This window comes from Camelina sativa, chromosome 6 (assembly GCF_030686135.1).
Source record: "Camelina sativa cultivar CO46 ecotype springtype chromosome 6, ASM3068613v1".
Lineage (NCBI taxonomy): Eukaryota > Viridiplantae > Streptophyta > Magnoliopsida > Brassicales > Brassicaceae > Camelina > Camelina sativa.
Genome location: NC_141885.1, coordinates 12,586,210 through 12,599,308, shown reverse-complemented (window position 1 = coordinate 12,599,308; position 13,099 = coordinate 12,586,210). Strand labels below are relative to the sequence as shown.

The window sequence follows — 13,099 nt, the reverse complement described above, 5'->3', positions numbered from 1 at the left end:
AAATTATAAGGCTGAATTCGTCTACCAAACTGCAAACTCAGCCAAATATATGACAACAAGTCAACAATTGATAAAGGCAACTAAAGAGGTATAAAAGTATATATTCATAAATTTAACAAGATGTCAAGAACTAGTAGATCAAAAGTTAAAAGTATATATTCATAAATTTAACAAGAACTAGTAGATCAAAAGTAGTTTAGTAATGGGAATACACACCTTGTTTTTGTTTTCAAACCCATACACAATTTTACTCAGTTCAAATAATTTCTAGGTAACCAGGAAATGTAAATAATAAACATTTTAAGGTCTTAACGTTTTATTTTTTGAGTACATAGGTGATGAGGCCGGGAATATGAATGGTCGTCATGTAATCTTCCCAATCAATAGTCTTTGGATCAAATTGGAACAAACCATTAATTTCTTTGTTAACCTCTTTTATTTTCAACCGCAGTATCTCAGTATTCGAATCGTCAAATCTGCACACAAAAAAAAGTAGCGGCAAAATTAGAAAAAATATTTGGAAGAATGAAGACTGTAATAGATATTAAAAATCAGTTATGAAAAATTTGAAATTGATACGTACATGCCCGTAAACAAGACATAAGGTTTGTAGAGCTCGACCAACCGCATCGCCAACTTAATTTTGCGGTCAATGTCTTTATATTTGTTTCCATTCCACCATGGATAAATTATGTCTATCAATCTCAACATCTGATAGTAGAAGAGAATAGTATGCTTAAAAATTTGTCAGAAATTTAAGACTTAAATAACATTCGTTTTGTTTTTAATATATAATTTTCTTTTGATTTACTTTTTTTTTTCAATTTTATTAACAAAGTAAGACTCTTCTTTCAACATTCGCCATTTGGTGTTAGTATTAATATTTAAGAAAGAAAACAAAAAGATGTGTACCTGCAAAGGTAGCTTGTAACGAAGGGTCACGTAGAAGTTGAACTGAGCCATGGTTGACAAGATAGTACCTTTGGAGACTATGATGGGTGAACCATTGAGTCCAACAAGAGGGTTTTTGGTGAAGTAACGAGCCGCAAGATCGTGAACCTGTTCGAATGTGATAGGGTTCTTACACGACGAGCCAACATGATACACGGTCTGCGAGCCTAATTTTCCCGCGTGTATTGCCACAGCATTCACCATTGCATTTGCGACCATGTCCACAGGTACCTGTGAATGTTACTCTCAGTGCACCACAATGAATAATATAGCTTATAATAACACAGACAATAATAGCGTGTATTCCCAAAGATAGTATTAACTGACTAATTGATATCATGTGCCATTCGAAAAGAATGTTATGGTCTTAAGGCCTATGCTAATTTATGTCTATTACACACTCTGTGGTGCACTGAACTCTGGATCTTAGGTACATTTAGTCCACCAATGGAACCAAGCTTTGAAAGTGTGGTTGACGTGTGAGATTGCTAGAAATTTAAATTATGGTATTCTTCTTTTTCCAAATTACACCTTTGAAGAATTTTGAAGTAATTTTATTTTGTTAATTTGTAAACACAAACACCAAATTTAAATTTTGTATTTAGTGTTTAACCAGACACTCCCTAACATATATTTTTATATTAAAAAAATTGTTTTATCGTTTTAAAATGTTTATTTTATTTTAACTTTCTATATAAACGCAAACGCACAATTGACGTTTTAGGAGGACAAGTAGACAATCACAACCTAAATTAAGTTGAACTTACAAGATCAAGGACTGAGTTTGGATCTGCAAGAAAACATTTAAGCCTTCCTTTGCCATATGCTACAATCACACTATCTATGGTTCTGCACATACAACATAAGAGTATCATGAATTTTCCAATTCATGCAGTCTAAACATGATCAATCTATAAATGGTATATATTTACCTTAACCCTTCGATCCAACCGGGAAATGGTTCTGAAAAAGTGCTAGTGATCATCGTGGGACGGATGATAACGACAGGAAGATCTTCTTTATGGTTATTAAGAAGCATCTCTCCCATTGATTTGGTAAACACATATGTGTTTGGCCATCCATGAAGCTTGGCCCTAGCAATTAAGACCAGTTCGATTCTAGATAGATGGACACGTTCAAAAAGATATAAAAGCTGGTTTATGATTATTACACTGACCTTGACATTCCAAGATCTTTCATTGTTTGTGCAATTTCTTCTTCAGGACAATCTAGTTTTTGTAGTTCTTTCAGTTTTTGTTTCATTAGTTCCATTTCGGTTTCGATAACTAAATTTCCATGTCCGTTCAACGTCTCTCCCATGTGAAATGTTTTCTCTTGTAAGAGTCCAGACTTCTCTCCGCACACATACGCTACAAAAATAAAAAATTTGAGGGGTCTATCACTATATCTATATGATCCGTTAACTACGGTCACTACTCAACACATAAAAAAAAACATAATAATATGATTTTTATAACATAAAAATAAGATCATCGATCGAACTCACCCGTTGAGACATGGAGAAGCAACTGTCCTTTAACACACTTCTTGGCAAAGTTAAGGACATTGAGCGGTCCAAATGTATTGATTCTAATCCCAACATCGTATCTGTTTTTTATATATACATATAAGAAGATTAAAGTTAGGTTTCAATCATACAAAACTATAAAAACAAATCAATTTATAATTTTATCGTAAAAACAAAAGTTAGATTTCAGGATCGTCTTCTTCACGGATAATAACTGAAAGACTTAACGACCACAATTTATTCTACACCTTTCATCGAAGTTCGTCGTGGCGGCGACATTGACAACGATGTCGATCTCATTCCACATACGTTTTAAGAGATCAGAGTCCTTCACTCCCAGATTATCAACTGAAATATCACCCGGAATAGGGACGACTTTGTCTGATACTAAAGCTTTTAGATTTTCATCACCTAAATTGTTCCTCAACACTCTAAAAAGATCTTTCTCCAAAACCTGTTGTATTATAAATATCATGTAAGTCAGATCATATTTCCAAAAATATAATATATAGAATTTACATAAAAATAATTTGGCTGTAAAGCTTATTTAATCTTCATAGAGATATTAGTTTATAATTATATGTATGATAAAATGTTTTATTTTTACCTCACTGCGAAACCGTTGCATGGCTGATTCATTGTCTGCTGCTCTCAAAAGAAGGAAAAGCTTCTTCACGTTTGGTTGAATCCTCAGTATTTTCTCCACAAACACTATAATAATTATAAAATTTATTAGTTAAACTTTAAAAGTCATTAATTATGATTAGTTTCGGAGGAGAAGGGAAGTGGTTTACCATCACAAGTGACATTAGTTAAAATTATAATTAGATAGATTCCAAATGAAAATAGAAAGAGCCAAAACTATAACGTTTGCTGTATGTACGACAAATGAATAATATAATATCGAAAGTAAGGTTCTTTATGACAAATATATATGTATACCAATTTACATATAAAAAATTCAGTATTAATATGTGAAATATTGGTTTACGTTCACTAATGAATTATATATATTTGCATGGCAAATACAATACAAAGGCCGTAATGAACCAACAATAGTCACTAAAACAATTAAACACAAAAATTGGACTGAATCACAAAATCTTGAATGTGATGCTGAACATATTATCTGGTAAGGGATCCAAGTTGGTACCTTTGGCGAGGAAACCAGGAACACCGGTGACGAGAATAGTCTTGTTCTCGAGAAACTGAACGCAATTGGATTTCATTGATGAAGACTCAAGACACTGATATCTATCTATTCGATTAATAAGAAAGAAAGAACAATAGATTGTTTTGGTCCATAAGACCTTTGGAGTTGAGGTACAAATTATATAGACTCATAAATGTTGACCGGTTTTGTTGAACCCATCGTATCTACTATTTGGAGACCTACCTACATTTACTTTAAAAGATAATATTTAAATCACTTCTTATTTTAATTTTTATTTTGAAAAATGAAAATGAAAATCAGATATATACAAATTGCGTGCCTAACTTAAATAACAAAAAAAAATGACTGTTAAAAAAACCCACTTAATGTGAATGTCTGGAAATTAAATATGAAAGCGTTTTTACAACATTGAGAAAAATAAAATTCTGAATTTCTGTATAAGCTAATTGAAATTATGATTCATCGAACTTTCGTCAATTTTCTATATTTATTTAATTTCCTTTATAATCTATATTTATTTTTTTATTTTAAAAGTGTTTAACACATATTCTAATGACTATTATATAGTTTTATGAAGTAGTTAAGCTTTTCTACTGTTTCTTTAATAATGATTTGAAACTGGACATGGGCCACAAGAATCCAAGAATGCATGGCAATGAAAGATAAGGTAAACGATTAAGGATACGTTAAAATAACAAAACAAGTAAAAATGGTTAGATTTTGGTACACCAAAATAGAAGTGCACGTAAAGGATCAATTAGAATTATTAAAGAGAACTAGAAAAATCCCTGAATTGAATGGACCTTTTTCACCGTGCACGAGAGTTAGGATCGTGTTAGTGTTTCCCACAACAAGTTTGAAATTAAGCATTTAGATTGTGGACCGTTCCAAAAAAAAAAAATAGTATAGATGGTGTCTAAAATCCATGCATGTTTTTTAGTGTTTGGTTGGCTGTAGTGTTTTATGTTGTAGAACTATAATTGTATCTGTCTTGAATTGTAAGGTTGGCTTTGTTAGTATTTCAATGTATTCTAGTTCAGAGCATTACAATATATACCTAATTGTTTTCATTTTTTTTTTTTGGGGTCAAAAGAGATGGTTTTCATTTAAATTGAAATAGGTTTCAGTAGCTGGTTCAATAAAGATAGAATTTAAAGCAGCTTTAGCAATCTCATAGATACTAGTAGCACGGGGTAAAAAAAATATTTACCATCTAGAAAACATACGATGTTTTGCAATCATCCATAAAAGTTAAACACGATGTCTTACGTGTGTTTGGTTAGATGGCTTAATCTAGCAATTGATGAGTTTAAAAAACTGCAATTGATGAAATATTAGAATCATGTTAATATTTCATATCTTTTATGATATTTCTTATTAATATTTTTAGTGTTACTTAACCAATAACTAATTCCTTTTATGGGTGTTGTTATGTAAAACGACTTGTCTGGCAAAATATTTATAACTCGGATTAATTCCGTTTCTAAAAATGTCGGACCACAGCCCGTAGACATATTTGATATCAGTAAAATTGTTAAGAATGTCAATTTTCAAAAAATTTCCTTCAGTAAAAATTTTAGAAAAATATCCTTAAAAATCTAAGAGCTACCCAAATTATTTTATAAAACTTTTTAAATATCTTATTTTTTCTTATAAAAGAAACTACTTTTATATGTATGTAAAACCGGATAAATACTTTATGAAATCTTACAAATAACTTATAAAACCTTATATTTTAAAAATTTATTTGGATCGATTCTCCAACGATACAATTTGGATATCTTCTAAGATCTTACGGTTAAATAGTCTTAAGAGTAACTTAGTTATTTTCAGGTTTAGTGAGGTGTAATTTGTATAATAGACAGGTATATTGAGTTATATTCCATCCCTTTTATAATATGAGATATTTTGGGTTTTTTCGTTTTCTTTTATATTATAATTTTTTTAAAAATTCCAATGCAAAATTTAAATTAAATTAGTTCTTTTTAATAGATATTCTTATTGTGCAGTATTTTTTATGATTGACTAGGGGGTATTGAACATAGAAATGTAACTAAATTTAAAAGAATTTAAGTTTCTAATAACTCTAGTGTTATTTAAATACATATTTTATAGATTATAAATTATAGATTTAAGTTGTTTAGAATTGCATACTTTTAGTTTACGTGTTTTTAAGTTAATACATTTTTTAATTTTGAAACAGTGTAATATTTAATCTATGTCAATTCAACGAAAACATTTTTTCTTTAATAAGAAAGAGGACTATCTAAAACTGTTTCGGTCTTCTAAGGTTTGGTACTTTGGTTGGTCATAAATTATGCAACAATGACATAACAAGCTAAAACGTCTTGAAAACGTCAAAATTTTTGGTAAAGCGACAGAAAAAAAATACCTAACCCCATACATTAGGAAGAATTATATCTCAACTTATAGAAATGCCTCAAACCTCAACTTTTTCTTGAGTTTTAGAATTACAAGTCATCATTTCTTATAATTTAGAGTTACTAATTTTCAAAGCTACACAGATGGTGACAGTTTAACCCTATCTGATATTGTCCATATTTTTAGAGAATTTGATTACCTGATCATGTACGAAATATAGGTTAATTATATAAAAGCTGAATAAAGTTGTATCATTAGCCAAATCGTTTAAATATGATGGTTTCTATACATGTTTTGCTCATACGCAAGGATTCATTATACTCTATGACTTTTAAATTCTGTGTGGTGGATAAGATACCATGGGATTAGTTTGGACTTCATATGATATTGAATCATGATTTTCACAAACCTAACATGTTTACATAAATAGCAAACTTGCTACGGAAGAATGAATTAAGCCTTGTATGTATAAATACGAATATAGCTAAGCTGATCACAAGACCAGTAAGATGGGCTATCGAGCTAAATTTGATTGATAACCTACATATTTCGGTGTTCATTAAATATTTAAATGATCTAGGCTCAATGATCTTTCGTTTTCTGCATCCAAATGAATTATTCAAACTTTGTTTTGGCAATATAATCGTAGGCTAAGTTATTATCTTAGACTAGATTCAAATTTTTTTTGGATAAAAGTAACTCTAGTAATCATAATTGTTTTATTTATTGAAACTAGGAGTTTTGTTGGTCAATCTTAACAGATTCAATTAAACTTATGCAGTTGTAATAATTAAGGTGTCAATCCAGTTGGGAACTTCACTAGCAATCAAGATGCAATCAAGCGATCACAAGTCAAGCCAATTATAAGAGTGATTTTTTTATCTAACAATCCTAGAATGATCAGAATGCAAAACGGAAATGAACTACAGAACTAGAAACGAAAATGCAAAAACGGTTCTAAGCATGAACTAGACAGCAAGATCAGAAACGGTCTCAGGAATGCAATATCAATCAGAAAGATAGAAGTCCTAAGGATGAGAGTAATTGATGTCGGCGAAGTCTCCTAGTCTACAGAATGTTTAACATGCCACAAGCAAACTATCCCTAGACAATGAACATCACAACTTAGTTAATCAAATCTCTTGGCAGAAGTTACTCAAACTCGAACACTTCCAAACCTAGCTCTCGCTAGAGAAACATGGTCAAGCAGGCACGACAAAACAGTTCATTCACGTCAACAAACACCCTAGACAAATAATCTCTTAGGCTAGGAATGTAGGTCTATGGCACTAGTTAGTCAGAGATTTCATCAAACACCTTTTAGGTGTGGAAATGTCTAAGACCTAGTTCCAATTTATCAGAGAGAAACTAGTATTTCTAACTCTAGTCAAGAAGGGAATCATACGAATCTAAAATTAAACACCCTACATAGTAAGATCTTCCACCTAATCTATCTCATCCTCAAGAACTCTAACACTACTCGGATCCATAAATCATCATCAAGGATACAAACTCGGAAAATATTGAATCAAGCATCATGAGATAGATAAAAATGAGGTGAAAAATATTGTAGAAGAAATCAGATGCAAAAACTCTATAAGTTCAAAGATATCTGGATTACAAAATCAAAGAACGTTTTATGTGGCTAGGTAAACCTTAAGGAAAAACGAGATGTCTTGAAAAAAATGTATTTATATTAAAACATGCAAACCCCTAAAACGGGTTGGCTGAGAGACCCCTAAATGTATTTATATTAAAACATGGAAACCCTTAAATGTATTTATATTAAAACATGGAAACACCCTTCTGCAGCAACCAATTACGTTATGTTGCTTCGTGCATTGCCTGGTTTGTTTTATTGTTTGTTGATTGTGGCATGAGTGATCTTATTGCTTGTGTGTATAGCCCAGTAGATGGAAGGATAACCTCACTAAGTATTTTTGGTAATACTTATGCCTCTTTTCTGTGTTGTGGCGTAGGTAAAGGCAAAGTGTGATCGTGGAATCAAGGTTATGAAGAGGAGGATGCTCTACAGGCTCGGTTGTTTGCTCTGTGTCTTTGTTAGAATTCTAGAGTGGAACTTAGTTGTCTAGAACGGATGCTAGGGTTGCTGGTTTTTTTGATTAGTTATGTTCTGGATTGTTGTTGGAATTAATATTATGTTATTTCTTTAATTGTTATTTATTATTGGAGTTGAATTATTTGTTATACACTTTTGTGTTGATTTGGGGTAGGTTTCTAGTGAGTATGGGATCACTTGATATTAGGATAAAAAAAAAACGGGTCAGGTTGTTTCAATTTGGTATCATAGCCCATACGATTCTAGGTACGGGTTCGCTGTGTGCTTTGTGATGCGGATGTTGGATTGAATGCTTGTGTGTGGCATGGGGTCCTAGAACATCCTCTTCAAGCCTTCAATGAGATTCCACGGTAAGTTGTGTTTTGTTGTGGTTTGACTTGTTGTTAGCCTTTTGTTCTTGGTAGTGCAGCTGGTTAGAAGTTGTGTTGTTGTTTGACGCGGTCGTGGTGGTCGTGGGCATGGTCGAGTCCATGCGATTTGCGTTAGCATGGACCAGAGGGTCACGGGTGAGAGCGTGAGAGAGTTGCAGGATCATCCGGGAGGGCTTGGGGGCTTGGCGGGGTTTGTGGGCTCGGCGTCGGTGCTGGTTTTGTCCCAGGTATGGGGGTTGCAGCTAGCGGTACCCATACCGTGATGATAGTCTGGCGAACCTGTCAACGCAGTTGTTGGAGCGTTTAGTGGTAGTGGTTCTAGTAGAGGCTCCAGTTGTGCCGCATGTGGCAGGTGTGTAGCTATTAAATGGTGGCGGATTTCTTCTTGGGAAGTACTAAGCCTGGAGAAGCTGATAGCTGGTTAATGCGTGGACATTCTAGTGTGGAATTATGAGTGGGTAGGTATAACATTGCAATGTTATACTCGGACCACAGGAGGTACTTTTGGTCGGGAGATGTTTATAGTCGTTAAAGATTGTTGCTTGATAACATCATTATTTTATCCAATTTAGCTATAGTCTTAGTATTCATTTAGGAAGAGTTTGACATGATTTCAAGGCTTTAATGTTTATTATCAAGTATTTTAAGTTTCAAGAAGATTTTACAGGTTTTATAGCAAAAGTGACTAAAAGATAAGGAAAATATGTTTCAGGACAGATCTAGAGCTTTACAGTACATGATACTTTTGAAGAACTTCCAGAACTCACATTTTGACGAACTTGGTGTCTATAAAAATCTGAAAGAGTCATCTTTCTCTTAGAAGTTGAATCAAGTCAATCCGTTCAGTCATCAAGAAGATATACCCGATTTACCCAAACGTGTTATAAACCAACGAGAAGATAAGTTTGAAACCAAGTGGACTTTAATGACGGCCTGATTAGCAACTTTCACGGAGGCCCGGCCCAGATGAGTCACGACGGTCCAGAACCTTCCTCAGCCGCTCCTTGTCCTGCACTCAACGAGAAAAGACGTTTTTACCCTTACAAAACCCTAAGTCTTCAAAATCTATAAATACTCATCTAAGACCTAGGGTTTCGTGTGCACAAATTGGAGCAGCCAAGAGATCACGACCAGAGGAGCACAAATTCATCAACTCTTTTCTATTCTATTTGCTTTGTTCTTTGTTTCTAAAGGAAGAAGATCCTATACTTTGTCATATAATCGTTGAAGTAATACCTAAAACCATTTTCTCTATTTATTCTTTTATGTTTATGAGTTTATTAAATCTAGCTTCGATGATTCCCTTAAACATGCTAGAGTAGTTTTCTAGTTGTGTTTAAAGGGATAATCAAAGGGGGAAGATGATCTTAGTTTAGGTGGCAATTTTTAGGGTTTGTTAGATTTAAATTATGTTTATTCTATACTTTAATTCTAAGTCTTTGCTTAATGCTTTAATTTAGCATCATGAACTAACTATGATCTAAAGTGTGTGTGCATCGCCAAAAACTTGCATATGTGCTTGACCTAGCTTAGATGTGTGTCGTGTAATAGGAAGCACATACCACTTACCTATGGAACTTCATGGATTAGAACTGAACCTGTTTTAAATGCTTTGATCTATGCGTCGTTACCTGCGACAGTTGAGTAACAGTGTATAGGGATCTTAGACGGTTAGCTTGTGATCTATAAGTTAATGGTTCATTTGTGTTTCGTAGTCCGAGTCTTAGATAAACAAACTAACCCTAAACTTTCCTAGATCGATAGATTATCAATCCCCTGCGATTTCCCTTGTTGCCCAACGCTTTTTATTATTTATGAACAAAGATGAAGAGAAACTAATATAATGGGTCATAAATTTCTAGACTCATAGCAATTGTATAGGTAACATGTAGCACTTCCTCAAAGCAAATTTAGAATGGTAGTCTACTTTACTATATAAGTATATATATATTATTATATAAAGCTTGATGTCATAGTTACTCATTAACAAGAAAGTGACACATGTTACTTTTATTGATAAGATGTTGACATATGTCAATTTAAAATATACTAAAACATTAAAAAGAACTAAAATATAAAAAGTAAAAATTCTAAATCTATTGTATAAAAGAAATCCACTAACTATCAATATTTTTTTAATCTTTCTTTTTAATATTTTAATTTAATTTTCTTGTATTATTTTTAGATTTTAGTTATATTACTAAGTTAAATTTGATTTCTTATCAGTGTAACACCCGCAAACAAAAATTGTGCGTTTTGGGGGAGGGTGTCGATCGACACCATGGTGGTGTCGACCGACACCACTTATTTCTGGTTCGACCAGATTGATGTAATCATCGATTTGGTTCGGTTTGGTTTTGGGAAACCATTTAACCGGGTTACTTAAGTGTTTGTCGACGAAAAGAAGGATTTTTGGCATTTGTCATTGTCGCCGTTTAACGTTTTTGAGAGAGAAAGGGAGAAAACCTTGTTCTTGAGCTTTTGAGAGAGATTTGTGAGATTCCTTGCTGATTCTTGAGAGATCCAAGGCAATGAAGGAGTTACAGGCTTGCTAGGAGGGTTGGATTCATTGCTGTGGTTCAGAAACTTCGTACAAAGAGGTGAGTGCATGAACATGGCTAATATAAGCCTTTGATTCCTTGTTCTTGCTTGTTTGTTGTTGTTTTGTGTGTTTTTCTTGCTGAGATTGGTTGCTACAGGTTCTTATGAACGTATATGGCTTGGGTTTTGAGTATTGGACGATTTTGAGGAGGTTGGGAGCGAGATTCGACTCTCGGTTTTGAGTGGATCGCGGTTGCAGAGGGAGTGTCGATAGACACCTAGTGGTGTCGGTCGACACCAGCAAATCAGCATCAATCGACACTGTGGGGTAGTGTCGGTCGACACTAAGGCCAATGTTGGTCGACACTTGGCTGGTGTCGGTCGACACCTCCCTTCCAGCGAGATGATGTTTGTTTTCCTGGTTTGCATGTCTTGTTTGTTGATCGTTTGGAACATTGGTATCAATGTTGCTTGTGTGTATAGCCCAGTAGATGGGAGGATTGCCTCACTGAGTGGTTATCAAATACTCATGCATCTGAATTTGTGTTTGTGGTGCAGGTAAAGGCAAAGTGTGATCGTGGAATCAAGGCAATAAAGAAGATGATGTTCTAGGGACTCGATTGGTTGTTTTCTGGCATTGCTAGATTGCTAGAGTTGGGTTATTAGAAACATTGCTAGGTTGCTGGTTCATGTTTCCTATTGTTTGGTTATTGGTTATTGGTTATATTTGAAATATTGGTTATTTATTATTATTTGATATTTATTGGATATTGGTATTTGTTATTCCGCTGTTGATTGTGATTGTGTTTAGGTGACTAGTGGGTATGGGACCACTAGTTGTAGTTTATTTATTATTATTGTTATTATTTATTATTTATTTATTTAAAAAAAAAACGGGTCGGGTCGTTTCAGTTTGGTATAATAGCCCTTACGGTTCTAGGTTTGGGTTCACTAGGTTTCTGTTGTGATGTTTGGGATTGCATGTATTGATTGATTATGTGAGTTAGTCAATTGTGTGTGGCATGAAGTCCTAGAACATCCTCTTTGAGCCTATAGTGTGATTCCATGGTGAGTTTATGTTTTTGTGTTATGATAATTGCGAGTTGAACCTTCTGTTCTTGGTAGTGCAGATGGTTAGAGGGGATGCTGTTTCTGGTCGTGGTCATGGTCGTGGACGCGGACATGGTCGTGGTAGGGGCAGAGTCCCAGCGGTTAGTGAGACTGCGGACCAAAGTGTGACAACAGAGGGTGTCGGCGAGTCCCAAGGTGTCCAGGGGGATTCCATGAGTGTGGCCGAAGGGGGCGGTGTTGATGCTCCAGTAGCCAGTGATGTTAGGGTCCCAGGTGTGGGAGTCCCAGTGGGTGGAGTCCCAGGTGTCGACCTTGCGGGTTTCCTGACACAGTTGTTAGCGCGGTTACAGGCTGTGGTACCGGCTTAGGCACCAGTAGGGCCACCAGTGGCGGCGGAGGTGCAGCAGCCAGCGGCTTCGAATGTAGGGGTTCATTCTCGTTATGTCAGCATGCTGAGAGAGATGGGCCATATCGGTACCGAGCGATTCTCGAGAGGTATTGATCCTACTGATGCTGATGCGTGGAGGACGAGTGTGAAACGTAACTTCAATACTCTGATATGTCCTGACAAGTTTTGAGTGGACATTGGGGTCCACCATTTGACTCGTGATGCTCCATGGTGGTGGAGTATTATGGCTGCTAGGAGAGTGCAGAGGGAGATGTCTTGGACTGACTTCGTCTTGGAGTTCAACCGTAAGTATTTCCCTAGAGAAGCACTAGATAGGTTGGAGGTGTAGTTCCTTTAGCTAGCTCAAGGGACTCGGTTAGTGCGGGAGCTTAACTTGGAGTTCAGTCGACTTCTGAGGTATGGGGGTTGGGATATGGAGTCTGAGGAGGCTCACGTCAGGAGGTTTTTGAGGGCCCTACGTGATGATTTGAGGGTTCACTGTAGAAGGCGGAGTTATGCTATGCGTGCAGAGCTGGTTGAGACTGCAGCAGGGATCGAGGAGGATATCTGGGCACAGTCAGTGGCGACTAGCCCAGCAGTTCAGCCTGGTAAG

The 13,099-nt window shown here is 35.0% G+C and overlaps 1 protein-coding gene across 2 annotated transcripts; it reads right to left on the bottom strand.

Annotated features, from left to right (window-relative positions):
- Positions 1 to 134: 134 nt before the first annotated feature.
- On the bottom strand, positions 135 to 4,641 carry LOC104790702 (putative fatty acyl-CoA reductase 4). 2 transcript variants are annotated; one of them, XM_010516481.3, is made up of 10 exons: positions 3,633 to 4,641; positions 3,087 to 3,190; positions 2,728 to 2,933; positions 2,459 to 2,559; positions 2,129 to 2,321; positions 1,884 to 2,045; positions 1,719 to 1,800; positions 913 to 1,182; positions 584 to 711; positions 135 to 476 (listed from the first exon to the last, which is right to left on the bottom strand). In XM_010516481.3, exons 1-10 carry the CDS (start codon positions 3,706 to 3,708, stop codon positions 317 to 319), a joined length of 1,482 nt encoding a protein of 493 aa, XP_010514783.1. In that variant the 5' UTR covers positions 3,709 to 4,641; the 3' UTR covers positions 135 to 316. The 2 variants fall into 2 exon arrangements, with proteins under 2 accessions (XP_010514783.1, XP_010514784.1); XM_010516482.3 differs by having other exon boundaries at positions 584 to 656.
- Between the last annotated feature and the right edge of the window lie 8,458 nt (positions 4,642 to 13,099).

Bases quoted from the DNA above. Each gene is read 5' to 3' on its own strand.
- LOC104790702 (XM_010516481.3), bottom strand. From the start codon at position 3,708: ATGAAATCCAATTGCGTTCAGTTTCTCGAGAACAAGACTATTCTCGTC. The intron at 2,322-2,458 runs GTGAGTTCGATC...TTATTTTTGTAG, and splicing joins GCTTCTCCATGTCTCAACGG to CGTATGTGTGCGGAGAGAAG. The intron at 477-583 runs GTACGTATCAAT...TTTTGTGTGCAG, and splicing joins TATGTCTTGTTTACGGGCAT to ATTTGACGATTCGAATACTG.